Source organism: Pygoscelis adeliae, unplaced genomic scaffold (assembly GCF_000699105.1).
Source record: "Pygoscelis adeliae isolate BGI_AS28 unplaced genomic scaffold, ASM69910v1 Scaffold53, whole genome shotgun sequence".
NCBI lineage: Eukaryota > Metazoa > Chordata > Aves > Sphenisciformes > Spheniscidae > Pygoscelis > Pygoscelis adeliae.
The window spans coordinates 562,169-581,732 of NW_008824468.1; the positions used below are offsets into that span (position 1 = coordinate 562,169).

At 38.3% G+C, this 19,564-nt stretch overlaps 1 protein-coding gene across 3 annotated transcripts; it reads right to left on the minus strand.

Moving 5' to 3' along the window:
- Positions 1-1,013: 1,013 nt before the first annotated feature.
- ZFX (zinc finger protein, X-linked) lies at positions 1,014-19,153 on the minus strand. Of its 3 annotated transcripts, XM_009321123.1 has the most exons (7): positions 19,063-19,153; positions 18,038-18,604; positions 9,007-9,156; positions 8,665-8,808; positions 8,438-8,572; positions 5,704-5,844; positions 1,014-4,215 (listed from the first exon to the last, which is right to left on the minus strand). In XM_009321123.1, the coding sequence occupies exons 1-7, from the start codon at positions 19,121-19,123 to the stop codon at positions 3,029-3,031; spliced, it is 2,385 nt and encodes a 794-aa protein (XP_009319398.1). In that variant the 5' UTR covers positions 19,124-19,153; the 3' UTR covers positions 1,014-3,028. The 3 variants fall into 3 exon arrangements, with proteins under 3 accessions (XP_009319398.1, XP_009319401.1, XP_009319399.1); XM_009321126.1 differs by lacking the exons at positions 18,038-18,604; positions 19,063-19,153 and adding an exon at positions 16,847-16,980; XM_009321124.1 differs by lacking the exons at positions 8,438-8,572; positions 8,665-8,808; positions 9,007-9,156.
- Between the last annotated feature and the right edge of the window lie 411 nt (positions 19,154-19,564).

The window sequence follows — 19,564 nt, forward strand, 5'->3', positions numbered from 1 at the left end:
CGGGAAACGCATTTTATTAATTTAGCTTCAACGACAGCGGCACACCCCATTCGACTCAAGGGAGTCTTTCTGGGACAGCGAGTAGCACCTAGTAGGTAACCACCTTGCGGAGAAACGTTAAGGCGTTGTAAGAAGTTTAACAGATGTGAACCCTTTCATATAAAAACAGGCATTAAAATGGATTTCCAAGACCTGCCATCCCTGCCTTTCACTTCTGCAGGCTTTCTCGTAAAGGTACGTTTCAACCCACTGAGGGATTGAATCGCCCGCACCCCAGAGAGCTGAAAAACGGGGAGCAAGACGACAAGCTAAAGTGCACTAGCGTTGCAGATGACCGTGTCCCTCAGAACAACGCTTGATCTCAGTACTGGCATCAAATAGACTAAACATTCATTAACAGGAAAATATTTTGAATTTTATTTTTTCACGTTATTATCAAGTACACAATTACAATAATGTCACACATCCCTATATGATTCTATGTATTTTGTTTTTTTCTTTTGTCTTTTTTACAAAGTGTACAGAGGGAAGGACGTATACAATATTTAACAGGGTATTTTCTACAGAACAATAATTTATATTATGTCCTTGTAAAAATCTGTACCTTTTTTAAACATTAAACTGAAACATCCATTTTATAGCATTTGCTAAGCAAATTATTTAAGAATTAAAACTAACCTGTAACTAATGTCAGTACATTAACAATAACTATAATTTCATTTTCTCTTTATACAGACAAATACATTTTACAAAATCCACTTGACCAAACCCTTAATTATTAAAAAAAAAAGTTTCAACATTGTGCTTTAAAAAAAAAAAAAAAAAAGTGTGTATGATTCCAGGCTACGCAAGAGAAAGAAAAATGTGTAAAATTGTGTTCTTTGTCTTTCAGCTTATTTAAAAAAATAAAGTTCAAAATGGCTAAAATCCTCGGCAATGCTATGGGAATTTATGCAGATTCTGTACACTTTTCAGGTTTCCAGTTAGAAAATGCTTGAACGTTAAGACGCGAATGGAAAATCTCTACTGGGTTTTACTGCATCTGATTTGGCAGTCAGTAGGCAACAGACAGACAGCTACGGCCATGTAGGAAATCCACGGCCTTCACCGGGGATTTCAACGAAGGCACAGTGCAGCACATCTAGGTATTACACACTAAAGGTTCACGGCCCGTTAGTAGCAATACTGTACAAGAGCGCGCTGGAGAAGTCTGGGGGCACTGTCAAGCAGGCATCGAAAGAAAAAACCCTTACACAATAAAGGTAGCGACATGGCATTCGACTCTCCTGACCTGGAAATTGAACGCAAGTATTTCGGCTTACAGTGAAACAGAGGGGCTGAGTGAGCAGCAGGAGCAGGGCTCGCTAACAAAACAAAGTACGCAAGGCCTAGAAGATGCACGTCTGAAAGGAAACCTTCGTCCCTTTATCACCCCCAACCTGAAATCATCACTGAAGCTCCCGCTCGGTTTCAATAGGCAGTTTGCCTGCCTGGAAACGAGAGCCGCCACCGGGCCGGGCTCTGAACCTCCTCCATTAGTGAGCTGCCGGTTACAGATCTATCCTAAGCTGGCAGGCAGCCGGGTCCGAATTCTGCAATCCATCCTCAACCAGCGGCTTCGGCGGGAATTTCAGCAAGGGGGGCGGGGCCGGGGCCTAAAATCTGGCACATAATTGAACGGTTTGGGGTTTTTTGCTCCACGGTCGTTGTTAAGGTACGTGACTTCGTGCTTGGTGTATTTATGCTGCAATTAGCAAATGATATGGCGCTATGTTATAGTAGTCTTCAGGTGGCAAAACTGCATATAATAATTGTCATGTTCTCCCAGCTGTTTATGAACAGATTAGAAGAACTGGGTTAATTCTGGATGCTGTACTGATTAATAAACAGCAGCTTAACACGGCCGCTAATGGCTCAGGAAAAACATTCGATTTAGAAACAGTCCTGTTACGATCGTAAGTTACTTTTCTTCTTAAGGATATCTACATTAAAACACCTCTACTCCTTATGAACGCATCTGCTCCACTCCGTCCCCCTCTGAAGCTCTCACTGTATCTCGTTTCCAAAATCGAGGCACCTCTTGGTCTTAAATTTTGTTCTAAAACAACTCACAATAAAAAAGTGACTTGAACCACAAACCGTTCTTTCAAAGAAATACCAACACACACAAAAGCATTAAAGTTTGAGGTACGTTTACCGGCACGTACAGACAGTTGTGATCTATTAACTCTGCAAACGGAACAACAGTATTTTATGTTTCCAACATCAAGACAGCAGTAAATTGAAAAAAGCCCAACTCATTTTGTAACAGGCAAACCCTTTCAAAGACAAAGCAGCACAGAACAATAAACATACTATTTGAGCATACTCTTAAATTCGCCGAAGAAAGGTAACAAATGCCCCAAACCACTTTTTAAAAAATGTTTCTCTCTGAAACCTGAATTAAAACGCAGAATAGTTTTCCGCAATAAAGAATGTGTAACTCAGATGTGTAACTCCTCGAATGGAAAACAGTTAACCTGCCACAAAGCCTGCATAGTCAGAACAAGACAGTCAGGTGGGCCCTAGTGACTTTATCTTCAGCATCACAATTCCCCATTTTATACACACCTCTGACAATTTTAGCAAGAGAAAAGTCATAGTTTTAAAACTCACGACAAAACTGCATTAACATGGACACTGTGAGTATCAACGAGGTCAGTAAGATAAATATACTTAAATAAACTATTACGGTTGAAAAATTCAGTAAGAGACAGGGTTTACTTTATTAAATGCAACTTTATTGTTGCCATCTTTTCTTCATTTATTAAACAAACTGAACAGAATTCAGAACACGCTATTGAACAAAAGGTATAAAAGTCAACTAGAAGCAATAATCCTATTTTTATACAGCAACAAATCAAATGCACAGTATGTTTTTTTTGTTGTTTTTTTGTGTGTGATCGCAGGTGATTGGCTTTAAAATAAGCTAACTGCCCGAAAGGCAAAATTCCTTTATAATTCCAGCCGCAAGTCTGTGAAAGAGACTTTAAGGCAGCCCAACATCTTTATGATGCCGCATAATGTGCTGGTTCTTCTCTGAAGGCCTTCGGAAACCCTTCTTGCAATACTCACAACGGTGAGGGTAGTCTTTTGTATGAATGGAAATAACATGCCGTTTGAAGCCTGAGGCGTCTGTAGTGCTATACTCACAGTACTCACATTGATAAACTTTCCTGCCGCTGTGTGTTTTCATGTGTTTTTTCAGCTCGTTTTGTTGCCTAAAGCCCTTTCTACATCTCTTGCACCTGAACGGAAGATCCTTTGTGTGAACTGAGAGTATGTGGCGACTCAGAATGAACGGATCTGCAATCTTAAAGTCACAATGTCTGCACTGGTGCAACTTTTTACCCTTGTGAGCCGCCACGTGTTTTTTCAGTTCCGAAGGCCTATGAAAGCCTTTATCACACATATCACACTTGTGAGGATAGTCTTTCGTGTGGACTGAAATTATGTGTCGTTTCAGATCACTCGAGTTTGAGCTCTTATGGTCACAATGCAAACACTGATGTGTTTTACTTTCTTGATGCATAAGCGTATGCTGCTGTAGCTCTTTGGTATCTGAAAAAGTCTGGAAACAAATATCGCACTTGAATGGCGTTTCCTTACTGTGTTTAGTCTTTACGTGAGTTTTCAAGTTAGAAGAGTCGGCAGATCGGTATTCACAATATTGGCACTGGTACGGTTTTTCACCAGTGTGGATTCGCATGTGCTTCTTGAGCTCTGACGGATGGCGAAATCCTTTGCCACACTCCACGCAAATGTGAGGAAAGTTCTTGCTGTGGACAGCTAAAAGGTGATGACTCAGTAATCCTTGTTCTGCTGTCTCATAATCGCAGAATTTGCACTTGTGCGTTTTATTAACTCCTTTGTCCCTGTGCACCATCTTGTGAGTAAATAAAGTTCCTGCGTGAGAGAAGCTTTTCCCACACTCATCGCACTCAATAAGCTTTTCTGTTTTGTTGGTCAGCTTATGACTCTCCAAGTGGTTATGTAAACTTATTTTTTTATTCGTAGTGTAATCACAGTCTGTGCATCTGTATTTTTTCTTAGTAAGAAGGTGCTCCGGGTGGTTTTTCATGTGCCTTTTCAAGAAACCTCTAGATTTAAATTTCTTTCCACAGATCATGCAGGGGTAGACTGTCAACGGATGACCATCGGGGCCAATGATTATTGCTGAAAAACAACAAAAAACTCTTCCTCAATATTACACAGCAATATTACCCTTCGATACATGTCGTATTTCAACCTGAACAATAAGCTGAATTGTTAAGTCAGATCAGAGTCAGACACATACACTATACTACATAATAAACAAGCTTGTACTGGGTTTGTAGAAGAAACTGAGGGAATTACTACTTTCATTCATTATTATTGTCAGGCGAAAGGAAATACTGCTTTTCAATGCAGACAACCAAAGCGTCACCCAGCTGTTCTTCACCCCAAGTCATTCTACTTCGAAGAATTCTGACCGAGTTCACGCATTAAACCCAGGCAGAAACCGACGCTGGTGCAAAGAACAGCAGCCAACTTGTTAAACTGAGTATTACACAGTAAGCGTAATAGCACATGATCTTCTCTGACTTTCCATGAATCTGTAGATGAAGTTTAGTCTGGCAGTGTAATCACCTACCGCTGACTACAATTCTCATGTCCCCAAACTAACACCTCCTTCTTGTGCCATCTGTCACAGTTACAGTCTGAAGAGGTATCAAGCGGGAATCAATGAGAACACATTTCACATACGGACACCTCAAAGCTTTGGAACTTATTTGCACTCATCCGTCGGCCTGATTTGTTTACCCTGAATTTGTCTGGGCATGCTAAAAAGCTCTCTTTTCCAAAAATGTTTTGGAAGGAGGACTGACTAGGTAGCTGGAAACAGAAAAAGCAAACCTTAAGATTAAAATTTGCCTGGTTTACTAATTCAGCGCTAGACCAAACAGAAGTCCTACAGTTAAGTCACAATCTGGAAAGAAACTTCTAGTATCATTTAAGGTAAGGCTACTAAAGACAACAGTCATGTGCTTTTTCAACTTCATCAGACCAAATAAATCATTCAGACCGTAACACAGTTAACAGCAGAAACCAAATAATGCCGAAACAGCGCATCTGTTCTTACAGATGCAAGTAAGAACATCGGCGTGAACATCAAGGCAATTGATTTCACATTAAAACAGAGAAGGGTATAGAAGTTACACTACCTACTGTAACATAGAATGTTCAGATTTTCCAGTTACTTATTGAGCTGATAGAATGAAATGTATTGTTCCGTGTATTTTCAATAAAGACAAAAAGGGGTTTTAAAAAGTACTATTACAGAACACTGTTTACCTAACATCATCTTTAAAAAAGTTACATTAAACATTAAAATTGGTGTGGCAAGTTAAGTATATAGGTTTTTAACCTTTTGCTACGATACCGATTTTTTCTACGTCAGAGACGGTTTCCTTTAAAACACCCCCACAATCCAAACCAGCTATATATTTAGAAACTTTAAAATAAAATATGCACTCATTTATGACGTAGAAGCGTTGTCAACAAAATAATTCCCAAAATAATCACTGTTTTTTAGAAGACACTGCACACCCTACCAGCAAAGTATATCTGTTTGTGGGTAAGTGCCTAGAGGAATGAGAGTACAGCCAGCCACCAGATACTCACCCGTTTGATACTGCCTGGACTCAGGTCTCCTTTTTTTCTTTGGTTTTTGCTTAGCCAGTCTCCCAAGTCCAGCTGACTCATCTATGTGCAAAAGAGCACTTGCAGTGCCGTTCCGACTTTCAATGCCATCATTATTATTACCTAGCAAGATAAGTTAAAAAGTTACCTACCGTCATCACTCTACAGATTATTCGAGCAACAAACTCTACAATGATAATAAAAGAAATTATAAACTGTTATCTGGACATTTAATCAAACCATAATAATGTACAGGATGAGCTCCAAAACTTCTCTGTATGTAACTTACGAATTATGTTTGGTATTATGAACCTGGAAGCATTGGCTTTGTTAAACTCCTTTTATAGGAGTACACAATTTACAGGAATTAATTGTTTCCCATTTCACAAAGAGTTTTTCTTTAAATGCAGTATTTTTTGCATTTCTTTTGTTGCTAATTATGCCTAAAATATTTAACATCGGTAAACAATAGCATGTCACAATATTTACTGTGCCCCATTTTCTTCTCAGTCCTGAAATACATTCATGTGTGAGCTCCCATTCACTTCTGGACATCTGAATTCACCTGACTGAAGTTTCTCACACACCAAGTTTCAGAACTGGAACGATCAAAGAATCGTTCTGAACAGCCCATGAACTTGCACACAAAGTACACTACTTACTATTTGCACACCTGATGCTTTAACACTTACAAATTCTTTCTACTGGGAACAAAGAGCATGCTCAGTATTGTATAATAGAAAGAAGGAAACAACCTTTGCCTCATAGAGCTTCGTGTTTAATACACAAATGGTATCGCTGTATGCAAAACAAACATGAAAATTACAAGTAAATATATCTATATATTTGGGAAGGTATTTATTGGCAATCAGTTTAACATTGACGATTCAAGGGCATAAGTAAATTTTAATAATAAATTTTGTGGTTAAGTGTTTACTTGAATCAATAGAAGGCAACAGTTCCTAGTGAAAGCAAAGCACACAAATCAGACAGGAAGACTGAAGCGGAAGAAAGCGCAAGATGCTCAATAGCTGTTCCCTTTGTAGAGTGCCGAGAACGAATATTCACGATTAATATAAGAAGACCCAGAGCCAGGAACAGGCATGTGCGGAGCCTGAAGATTCTGATCTATATGCTAGCTCAAGTGTTGAACAACAAATGTGACAAGCGACAAACGCTGAAAACAAAAACCCATTTCACATCTTACACGTAAAAAGTTTGCAACAGGTGCATGAAGAGTCCTTCTAGAGTACAACACAGAACAGGCCTCAAACATTTTCTAATACTAGAATAAAATTGCAAAAACTTTCTGGAATGTAAAGCACAGCGGGACTGGGCTTTGTTACAATACAGCAACAAAACAAATCTAACATTTTAAGATGCCATTGTTATCAGCTCTTAAACCGTCTTTAAGTGGAGAAGAGTTCTGAGAAGTGCAGATGACAAACCTCTGCCGTTTTCATGCCTTCATACGTCATTATTTCTTCCCTTTCCCACCACCTCTCACCTTGCATGTTAGGTTGCTTACTGCCGAGAATGCAATGACTCCACTGTTTCCCACATTCTTAAATTCTCCTTTCAATTCCCTCTCTCTGTTCTTAATACACTCTGCTCAATTTTCTCCTCCTCCAAAATCACTGAATGTTCAGTCTACAACTGTTGTTTCGAGTTCACTTAATTTCAGTTTTAATTCCCACTCACCCTGCCTTCTGTCCTTTCCTCTTCACTGAAACTGTGGTCACCAGCATATGGCCAAAGATGAGGCCCTGGGTGCACTACTGTCCATCTCCTAAGCAACTTTTAACACACGCTGCTCCCTGAAATCTTGCCCTTCCTTGACTTAGGTTCGTAATTCCAGCCCCCATCGCATTCTCAGCACTGCCCTGCCATTTGTCTGCTGGCACCATCACCGCAATCCACATTATGCAGACATATAACCTAAGTTTTCTCCTCTACTCCACTATTCTTCTGCGTCATTTACTCAAAGTACATTTAGAAGGAGAACAGGGCAATACATAAACATTTCTAAGATGAGATTTTGGTCTACCAGCTTCTATAAGTTTTGGAAATCAGTTTGAGCACCAGTTGGTGCTCAGATACTAACATTCAAGAAACATGGTTCTGCATGTTGGAAATATTCTCAAGGTTCTGCTATAATTTAAAGATGTCTCCCTCCAGCTTCTTTTTTGTTAATCGATTAATTATTTCCACTGGTGAAATCACATATTTATATGTTCCTTCTAGAAAGCATTTCAATCAAGCTAGAGGTCAGTGTTGCTTTTCACTGCTAAACTGAATCTTACATATTCCCATCTTCTTCCCCCCCCCCCCCCCCCCACAAAACACCCCCCCCCCCCCCCTCCCAGAATAAAAATATTCAGTTCTATTCCCAAGCCAGCTCTTACTGTGTCCTAAAACTGTGAAGGACAGATGTACTTGAGATGCAATTTTTCAGTTGAAAGCTCGTGTACCTCCCCCTCCTACATCATGAAAATATGAAGGAAAATGCCTGTTAAAATAGGAATAAGAAGAAGCCTGCCTTACAGCTTCTCTCCTCTTTTTAAATTTAAGGTTCATTATGCCAAGAAACCATTCTTAAACTAAAACTTTAAAAAAAACCACAAAAGCACAAATACTCCACTACCCTCCAAAAAACAATCCTCAATGTTTTGCTATACACAGTATCACCAGGAAGAATTCTTTGAGTATTACCTACCATAAGCTGCTGCCCAAGCTATAGGCATGAAAGTTTTAATTTCAGTGTCATCAATTTGCTGTTCGTGGGCCACTGCTGCATCCTCCTCTCCTACAATCACTTCCATATAAACCTCATCAGCTATTTCTGCAACATCTAAGAGAAAAAGAAGTCAAGAAAAAATTAATAGGAACACTGCACTGTTGAAAGTGAAAATCCCTGTTCCCAAATGAAAGCCACCTACTTACTTAAGTCTTCATCTTCGTGCTGAGAATCATTTACAGTCATGTAAACCATTTTCTCCCTTGGAATACGAATACTGCTATTCTGATCAAGTAATCCAACTGCGTGGTCATTCTCTGGCTCGCTCTCCACAATGTCTACTGTGCCCCCTAATTAGGAAGACCAGAGCAAAATATTTTAAATATACTTTGTTTAAATTCTATGCTAAACCACAGAAAACTGAAAGTTTGTCACTCTTTAACATTAGACCCACAGCTCTTCACAGATGACTTGAGAGAAACCACAGTCTCTAATTATGCAAAATTTCAAATGTCAGACTGGAGTATTCTAAAATGAGCGTATTTTACCTAAATCATCTTCTCCAGGATCTGCTTTGAATATATAGACCTTGATGACTTCCGGACAAATGCCATCCACTTTACAAGAGCCACTTTCTGACTCTGCTTCCATGGTAATTTCAGCAGAACCTTCGTGTTCTATCTTACCAGCATCATCCACTACAAAAACAAGTTATTACAATTATCCGGTCATATACAGACAGACATATATGAAAGACTTTATTACTTTATTCCTCAAAATTGGAAGCAGTTTAAAATTACGTTGTGATAAAGAACCTACCCATACATACTTTTTTCATATCCTTGAAAACAACGACAACAAACACAGAAATACATTCAAGCCACGTCTTCTAGTTAAGGGGGAAGTGTAAGAGTGCTGCAGTGGTATGTCTAATGCATGAGCACCACACCAGGCAATGCTAATAGGGAAATAGTGATCTGCAGCAAGATGATGGTAGGAAGAAACTGCACATTAGTACTTACTCTGTGGCATAATTTCACTTATTCTCAGTTTTAATTGCTTTCTCTTTCACAACTAATAAGCTATTAACCGTTTTTTTCAAAAGCATTATCTGTTGCTCAACCCTGTCTCTAACGCAAGCCAGTCAGACCTGGTTCCTTACAAAGCGGTGTTATTGATGCTTCTTCAGCTGACTAGAGAGGAAACCTAAATGAAAAACTACAGGAAGAAACCCCTCTGCTTTTCTCATCCATGCAACAGCTGAGGGATTGAGCACAGTGTCAAAGTGCTGCCCTGATGCTACAGCACTGGTGAACCTATTAAACTGATTGTTCATGATGCTCTTACTGAAAGGGACTTGCGCTGTAGCCCTATATACTCTCCTTACTATCGCCTCAAATTTTGCTCTCTTCCTTTCAGAAGTGCACCGACACCACGCTTCACTTTGAATTGCTGTAACTTGCCTAGGCCTCCCACATAAACGTGGCTAACAGCCAGCTTTATGAGGAACACATTTCTGATTTTTAAGACATACTCTACATAGGCACGCACACGCTCACACCATCTTACTTTACCAAGCGTGGGTTTTCAAGGAATAAATACTAAATATGCATTCACAAAAATCAAATCCAGCATCTCAAGACCTTCAGAGAATCTCCCGACCTCAGAAGCCTCAGAAGTTTCTCGAGTGTTGAGATTATTTAAGAATTCTTAACATGATGGCATGCTTTTGTAATTTGTGACTTTATTGTCGATAAAGTAACTTTTGGAGGCTGACATGGCTCCCTCAGAGCCATGCGTAACTTCAATTCATGACAACAAGACATGAAATTTATACTAAAAGAAGCGTAAGAACCATCCCATAAATGCTGTAGAATTTTTAACTACCATGCCTAGCACATACAAAACACTTAATGAAGTATGCTGATTTCACTGGCACTCATTAAACTACCCTCATAACTAAATCATAGCTTTAGTACTCAGTAACTGCAACTCTTCAATTTACTTTAAGATCTACTTACAAAAAAAAAAGCTCAAAACATTACTATTATTTTCCTGCCAAAAAGTCAATACATTAGCCTTTAAATTAGATAAACTAGCACGTGTTCTGTCTCATACATAACTTTAAATGATGAAGCACTAAAATAAATTAGTCTATCTCTCTCCTCACCAAAAGAGCAGCAGAAAAAACATTACATACTCTTATGGCAAGTTCATGATCAATGGCCACCGTACAGAATGTTTCAAGCAGCGTGATGTTTAAAAAATTATTTTGTGCCACGGGACAACATAACATCTCATAGCTGAAACCCCAAAGCATTTTAAAAGTAAAAACATTAAGATGTTCTTTTGAATCATGTTAACAACGTAGCTCCACAGTATGTATACTGTTATTGAGCAGACTTTCATAAATTCTTTGGCATATGCATGAAACACCAAACGTCACTGGAACTCTGACAAAAAGAAAACTCGCTTTCGTTCCTACACTAGATTTATGTAGTTGTTCTCCTTTAACTTGGCTGTTTCCAGTGTCACGCACATGTACTTGGAAGGCTTTCAAATCAGCGTAGACTGATTTTACACTGCTGAAGCCAAAGGGGAAGTCTGCCACCAAGCTCAACTGATGCTGGAACATACTCAAGGAAGGAAAATTATGGCTGAAGCAATCAAAGATAAAACAAACCTACGTGCGCCATGTGAAACACGCTGGTTTCTTTTAACCAAAACAGAGTTTTTTACTTCCATACATATATGGAAGTATCCACTGATAACATTCACACAACAGAAGAATTCTAGATCTTAAAAATACGCTCCATTCACTCCTTGAAATAAGTTCTCCAAGGTTCAAAGTCATCTTTTAAACAACATGATTTTAAAAAATCGTTATGTAATTTAGAGTTTGTTTATCCCCGATTTCCCTCTATGTTCAACAGGGTTATCAAAATGTAACAACTGGTTTAAATATTTTTTTTACAGCACCATTAAACTGTAAGGAAATTGTTGTGTAGGAGTATTAGGCCAACTTTTCTCATCCAAAAGGGAAAAATTTCACTCGACAGGTGGTCGACTTGAAAAACTGAAGTCCCTGAAGGGCTTGAGAAGTAATAGCATTTGCAGTATAGTAGCAAAGAGGTAACAGGAAGAAAAGTAGGATGGAAAGAAAAGGTAGGAAAAAAGATAAAAATCAGAAGAAGAGACAAACAAGGCAAAAGAGAATGGGTATCTATCACACAAAGCACCATTTCCGTGTTATTTTGTCCTATGGCTACATAAGCATTTATCTATACCGATTCATTGATGCTCCGGCAGCATTTATGAAATTTTATTTCTGTTTAACACTTTCCCTATGTTTCTGCATTCTCCATGTATCTCAGTCTCACAATCAAGAAAAAATGATATTCATAACTACTTGACCGATCAATGTTTGAAGTTGGAACTCTGATGATGTTTGAATTTTTCATTCAAATTCACAGCCCATCAAGCGATCCCACAAATACCGTGCATGACTGATCTTCTCTCGCATTGTTCCTCTTTGAAATTACAAAAAAAACCCACCCCAAAAGTACTTAAAAGTATTAGTTAAGCTTATAAGAGGCCACTTCCTTTCAAGTAGAGATGCTGGGCAGTTACTAAACTAATCACAAGTCACATGCTAGAAGAAAAATCAGACTAGCATATTCCAGTGCTGTCATACCTTGTGCCTCCATTTAAATAGATATTAACTGAACACCAAAAACTTTAAATGTGTGATTCCCCCCCCCCCCCCACTAGCTGGTAGCTTTACTTCAGTAAACAAGTGGATTCAGACTAATTCTCCAAGTTAAAAAAAAAAGAGAGAAGAAGTATTAGACACAACATTGTTTTATGGAAAGTAAATTGCAAGAATGCATTCTACGGTTAGTTTGCTGACATTCTTCAGACCTCACTGATTAGAGGAGCCTGCTCATACCATGAGCTGCAAGAAACAACTAAAAACATGTATGCGCTTCTCCAATGTTGCAATAATTGCTTCCATACAAAGATGCCTGAATTTTTATTAAAAGCACAAACAGATGAGAAAGCTGTCACACAACATGAAAGACGTGCCATATTTAAAGCCTGTCTAGTTATCATTTACATTACAAGGAAATCAACAAAAAGAGACCAACAGATAAGAAAAGGAATAGAGAGTAAAGCAAAGAAATAAAAGATGCAGGCAACATTAACAACAGTGTTTGTTTAATATGTGTTCTATCACGATGACAGCACATTTGTCTCCTAGAAAATATTACATCTAATTAAAAAAATCATATAATGTCATAAACTATAATGTCCAACCAATAATTATCTCCTACATCTTTACCCTCCTATTACAATACGTCCAATGGCATTTTTGGGACAGAAACAAGCTCCTGTGCATTGGTAATAAAAACAGTATTTAAAACCCAGCTGAGGCCTGTTTCCCCACATAGTAGCATAAATGCTAGCCTGAGATCCTGCATACTGCATTTGCTTAAATGGTACATCTTTTGTTTAACCATGACACATACACTTTGCCCAATAAGTTGTTTTTAGGGTTTTGTTTTTAATATTTAATGGATCAGATTTTGTAGCCTTGCAGTCTTTTACTCCTAACTAGAAAAATGCAAATATCTGTAACTGTCTGTATTTTTTTAATGGTTTCCATAAGCTTTTACATTTATTCTTTCCTACCATTTCTCCTCTATATGGGATTAATGAGGAAAATAAAAGGATTGTAAAAGATAAAATTCACTTAAGGACTAAGAAACCTTCTACCTTTTTCAAGTACACACCGCTCATTGCTAAATAACACACCAAAACAATTCTTAGAAACATTCCAAGAAGAAGTTTGTCTCTACACCAGTTTAACAGATCTTAAAATCTGTCTATGGAGCAATTAGATGAGAATCATCGTTTTGTCAGCCTTTATGTTCCCAAACAATTCTCTTCGTTGCTAAAGAAATGCGTATCATGGGATACTTGCCTGCTTACAAAATAAACAACCCTATTTAACCATTCTTAATGAAAAAGGCCACTGCTAACTATTCTGTTTTCTCTAAAATAAATTAAAAGCATGCTGTATTCCCCAGACAGAATTTGTTCAGTTATCTGCGATAGAAACATTTTACTCGTACTTCACGTGATAGCAGAGAATTCCTAGTCCACTGAAGAAGTTATTTTTACCATCCAGTTATTTCTTAAATGGCAAAGCAGGTTTCCTAACCTGTGAGAAAATAGAAATGTTCTATTTTGATTTTAATGCCATTGCTATTATACATGAGCAACAGTATACTCTATGCATCTGAAGCTCCCCTCAGGGCAGCAATCTAGCAGAGAAGAACTTCCTGAGCTCCAAACTGGTATCTAACACTTGTCCTTCTCATCCTGCTCTCCCCAGCACAGAAATCAGACCAAGCTCTGAGGCATCACTCAGCCCAAGGGAACTCTCACCTCCCTCACCTCTCATGGTGACCTCCTGAGCAGCCTCAGCTGCAACAACTGTTGGTGCCATTCCAGTGGTCAGGCAGAAGCACGGCAGCAAGTAATTCTACCTCACAGAAAGGAAACTATGATTTCCTGCATCTTTAAGAACTTCCAGGGAAAAAGAGGAAGGTACTTATTTATGCTAAAAAAGCAAATAAAAACATTTTGTTTTCTTGACTAGAAGTCTACTGGATGGCCCTAATGACAGCATGAACTTTATGGCTTTGTTGATCAGACCCATTGCTTTCAACTGAAACATCCAACGAGGATGAGAAAAGGTAGGTTTCACCTAGACCTGTGAAAAGATGCAATCATTATTCTCTCTCTTTGAGTACCCTGGGTTCTGACTGCTGTAATGAAAAGTGGTAATTCAGATACAACAAACAAAAGACGTGTTTAACTCAGAGCAAAGTAAGGATATGGATGGACGTAACATAGCCCCTGAATTTGCAAACATCATATAACTTCCTAAAACTGCAGCTTAAACTTTGCGAGGCTACCCTTCCCTCTCTCCAGACTCCCCTTGTCAAACCTCCTTTGTGCCTCACCATTTTTACTGCAATTAAATACAAGTATATCAGAGTACAACTTTTCGTCTTACGGAACGAGTTCATGCCAGACCATGTGTCTTACTTTGCCAGATCGAATAAAATCAGACAAGCAAAAAAATCTTAATTTCCATCTTATGGCCAGGTGTAAGGCAGTACTTTCCTTGGTTAATAAATGCTGGGGTTTTTTTTGTTGTTTTGACAAACGCTAGCTGATCTCACCATTACTGTTTCACTTACGGAGAAACGATTTTCCAAGCCTTAAAATTTGCTACCAAATAATTAGTACCAGTGTGAGCCAGAAAACAATTTATCCTTTCCTGACCAAACTCATGAACTGGCTTGTTATGGCATATGTGAAAGAAAAACTGATTTATCAAACCTCCTTGAATCCTTTTCAAGCTACTAACTAGTGGCAGTTTGCATTCTTTGTTGAATGAATATCTGATTCTGCTCTGCCGTAAGTGCCCCAAATGCACCATGGACCAAAAATGAAGCTTGAGGGCAAAGACAAAGTATCCAAGAAAAAAGGTGAGTACATCAAAAGGTAAGTGATAATATAAGCTGTGCCAAGAAACATTGTCTTGGAAATGAAAAAAACAAAAGGCATATGAATGCAGAAGCTAAATTAAATCCAAATGGGAAAAGAAATACTAAAATACTGAGTTTATCGAAATAAAGTCACAGAATGAAACCCACAGAAGCTATACTCTTTGAAAAGACAAACCAGTCTGAAACCAAGAAAGAAGGTAGAAACACAACATTAAAAAAAGTACACATAGATCAGTCATTTCAAAACAGGTATTTTCAGGATAAAGCTAAGAAAATTATCTTATTTTAAGAAAATCTATGTAGACTCAGTCCATTAGGAACAAAAATGGAAACACTTAAAGAGAGCCACAAGATAGGAATAAGATAGCAAAAAGATTTTGCCAATAACTTCCATTGAAGAATATAGACTGAGAAACCTACAACAGGAAGAACACAAAGTGTCATCCCCTGCTTTGCAAGTGACTAGATAAAAGAAGACAAGCAAAAGCATCCTGAAGAACAGAGTCTAGCTCCCAGATCTGGGAAGCAGCTACATTTGGCTACTGTAATGGCAGACAAAATTACATTCCAACATCTGCCCCAGCAGTTCAGGGAGGTTTGCCAGAATCAAGCACAAATTTACAGGTTAGGATGAAAAATCAAAAACTAGGCTGCTGTTACTACCTTTCAAAAACCACCTAATACTAAGTTCAACTGAAGAACTGAGATAGTCAACAGATCAATAAACACATACACTGCCGATGCAAAAAAAAAAAAAAAAAAAAAAAAAATTAATTCAAATAATGTTTTCCATACAACGAGGAGACTATTTGGCAAGATAGTCTTTACTTGACGAAAAAGCACTAGACTCTGACTTCACAACCAGAAGAACTTGTTATGCAGGCTTTAAACACAGTAGGTGGTAATAGGGAACTTCCCTTTAAAATGAACTGTAGAACATACTTAACATTTTAAACACAAATAGAACGGATGCATGTTTTATAGCATGACGATTGTTTTAAATGCTGGCTTATTTACGGTTCTGAATCTAAACAAAGTACATTGCAAGACTATCAAGAGGCGTTTAATATTAAATAGAATATGAAACTGCAGAAATACATGACTGAAAATGGAGAATATCCCAGCACAACTGAACAATTAAATTCCTGTGCTTTCTGCTAGTTGCCACCTGTTGATGACTGGTACCTCTAAGAAGACTTCCTAGCTTGGTGGGTGTTTTAGGGATCATGCAATATGACATCAACCAAGACATTCTGTCCTCATTCAGCCACCGGCAATGGTTGAATGGGACCAGTATCTACCCACCCCTCTCACTTGAATTTACACAGACATAGTTTGCAAAGTGTTCCTGTGACAGCAGCCCCAGAGACCTCACCCTGCTGCCCATGCTGCAGGATGACAACCGGCAGGGGAAGGGTCAGCAGAGAGACAGGAGCAACAGCATCTTAAAGAGCCACAGTCAGGGATAAGAAACTGGTAAGGATCACCACCAGAGTCTTTACATAGTCAGGCCTCAATTATCCATAGGTGGATTATTCACTTTGTTGCCTAACTATGCTGCAGGTGCAGAAGCATTTGAGCTGCTTTCATCTGACCTAACTCAAGTCTAGAATCAGAAAGTTGTATCTGTACCATAATGTACAGAGTGCATTTATTAGTTTGAATAAATACTATTTCAGAGAGCAGCATCCCTGATCTATTTCACCTCAGTATGATCTTGCAGCTTAATTTTACAATATTTTGTGTTATCCATATCCATTATCCCATTTCATTGTTTTCCCAGATAATAGAGAATTAACTGTACCTCATATAAACTCAAAACATGGCTGCACAAGGTTACTCAAGGAACTCAAGAGATGATAAATTAAGAAATGCAGTGATCCTAGGTAAGGAGAAGCAACATTAAAATCCGTAAGTACAGAATATAAAATTAAAACAAGTTATTATACATTTCAAAAAAGTGTCCAAAGGAAAAAAAAAAGGAAAAAAAAAGGAAAAAAAAAAGGATAAGAAAAAAGGTAACTGAAGCAGAGCATGAAGTATGCCTCATCAATGGAGTCATTTAATGCTAGACAAAATTGAAGTGCCTGAAATGGCAATTAAACAAACCAGCCTAACAAAGCTTTTCTATTTCTACGACAAACAAATGTTCAGCTGTGACACTCTGACGTTCCTAGGTGCTGCACTAAGTAAGCATTATAATAAGTAACACACTTAGAGTAAGCTCTAGTTCGCACAAATGGATATCCTCAGTAGAAAAAGGATTGATGATATGCTCTGTTTTTCTCTACCCTCTACTTTTAAGTCTTTTGAAATATGATTCAAACGGATTGTGCCACTGTTCCTAAGGGAGATTAAGATATTCGTGGTTGCTTCTCAGCTATGAGCAGCAAGAGCTACTCTTTTTGTTAGCAGCATACCTCCGTCCTTTGCTTAACCAAGAGAAGAAAACACATCCTACCAGCAAAGAAAACCATATTGTTCCCTGTATCTAACTATAAATGGGGTGGAGGGGGTGGGGGCTTAGCAAAAAAGAAGACAAGGATAACAAATTATCACTTGGACTTCCAAAAAACATGGTTTTTTACTTTCCCTTTTCCATGAAATAATTTTTTTGTTTTCTTAATGTCTTGGCAGTAATCTTAGTAACCTGCACATACATGCGTTTCAAACAATGTCACGTTTATTTTCTTTCAGTTCTTACTAAGTATATGGCATTTAGTTTACTGGAATTCTTACTCTTTTGTTCATATGCTATAAAATGCTACAGAAATAATTCATAATCACACATGCATTTGCCAGTATTTCTCCATTAGCTTCACCAGAATTTTTAGCTGGTACGTGTCCCCCATTTGAGTACATTTGTGAGATCTGCATTTCATTAAATAATACAGAAAATCTGGTTTTGGTACTGTCATAAGCCCTCCCTCAGATATTTCAAGCACCACCCAAGCCCATATCATAAGAATTTCAATGGCTTTACCCAGACACTTACAGGAAATCATAAGGTAATCTTCACAGTTGCCCTTCTCGTCTTGATGTTCCACAGGGATTCCATTGGCATCGATCACTGCCTCTGATGCACAGTCTGCCACCAAGACTTCTTCAGAAACAACATCTGTTCCCAGAGTATCAGTGACAATATCTGCTTCTTCAACATTATCATGAACTACATGTTCTACATGTCCAACTTCAGGTACATGCATTGACTCACTTGTCAGTACATGTTCTGGTATAGACATTGCTTCTGCTGTTATGTCAGAAGCTAAAACATCATCTGGGACAGTGCAATGAGCCAAAGAAACCTCTTCGGCTACGTCTGTGTCCAGCACTTGTTCAGGAATAATGACAGTTTCAGATACGTCTGGCTCCTCCATGATATCTGGGCACTGAACATCCTCGATAACAACATCCTCAATGACATCTTGGATTACTACAGAATCTGGATCATCAGGAACAAAATTATGCACGGTTATATCTGAGTCGACTACATCTGAAACAAATACTGTTTCCTGTACTTCCACAACAATCTGATCTCCATCCATATGTCCTGCATCAGCTCCTGAAAAAATAATTAAAATAGCAGTTAAATTGTAAAACTAACTCAGATGAAGTGGTTAATAATCGAAATTATTTCTATTTTACTTCAACTTTTACACTATGCTGCAATTTAGTAAAACAGGCATAATAGCCTATAAGCAATTATGACAGGCAGGTATATGGGGAGCTGATAAAGCAAGTCCTCAGTAGGTGCTAACATAACTAAGATGAACAACATTTTCTCTCTTGGAAAAGGTTACCAATTTTTAGACTCTCCCCCAATATCCAAACAACTATTACTTGGCAGAACAGTAGCTCATTCATATTGCTCTGAGTAATAAAAACAACCGAAAATCAAAAGCGACTACTCTATACAAAAGCATAGATGCAGCATAGCACTTTCAAGCAAAGACAAAAATCAACGACAGTCAGTAACATCTAATGTGAACACTCTTATCTACATGTTATCTCCTGACAGACCTGTTGGATCAAAAAATGCATTTGGCTCATGTGGCTGCAATTCAAGCCCATCTTCATCCATGGCCTTTAACTCTCATCAGTCACAGTGTCTGTAGAAAGTAAAGAAGAAAGGTTATTTAACTTGTATTACGCTATGAAGGTTGCCTCTGCCCGTGCACTGAAAAGCAGAAATTTTGGGCGCGTGGAAGTTAACAGATAACACCTCTTGACTTTAAGATGGACCCGATTTCACTCAGGGTACCTCTTTTTGGGATTCCAGAAATACTACTCTCTAGAACACCAAACACCCAGGGTCTGAATAAGAGGAGCATGAGCTCCAACACTCCAGGCCCATTTCTCAAAACCCCACAGCTCCACAAACACAGAAGCAGCTGATAAAGGGCTATGAAAATATTATTTCCTTATAATCTTACAAAGAAAAAAAAAATTAAGACAAAGCCTGGACAAGTTCACACTCGAGTCTTTTTTGGATGGTGGGGAATACAGCGTTGTCAAATCAATA

Coding starts and splice junctions, on each gene's coding strand:
- ZFX (XM_009321123.1), bottom strand. CDS start 19,123: ATGGATGAAGATGGGCTTGAATTGCAGCCACATGAGCCAAATGCATTT. Junction 8,809..9,006: donor TCCTGGAGAAGATGATTTAG/GTAAAATACGCT, acceptor CTTCCTAATTAG/GGGGCACAGTAGACATTGTG. Junction 8,573..8,664: donor GCACGAAGATGAAGACTTAA/GTAAGTAGGTGG, acceptor TTTTTCTCTTAG/ATGTTGCAGAAATAGCTGAT.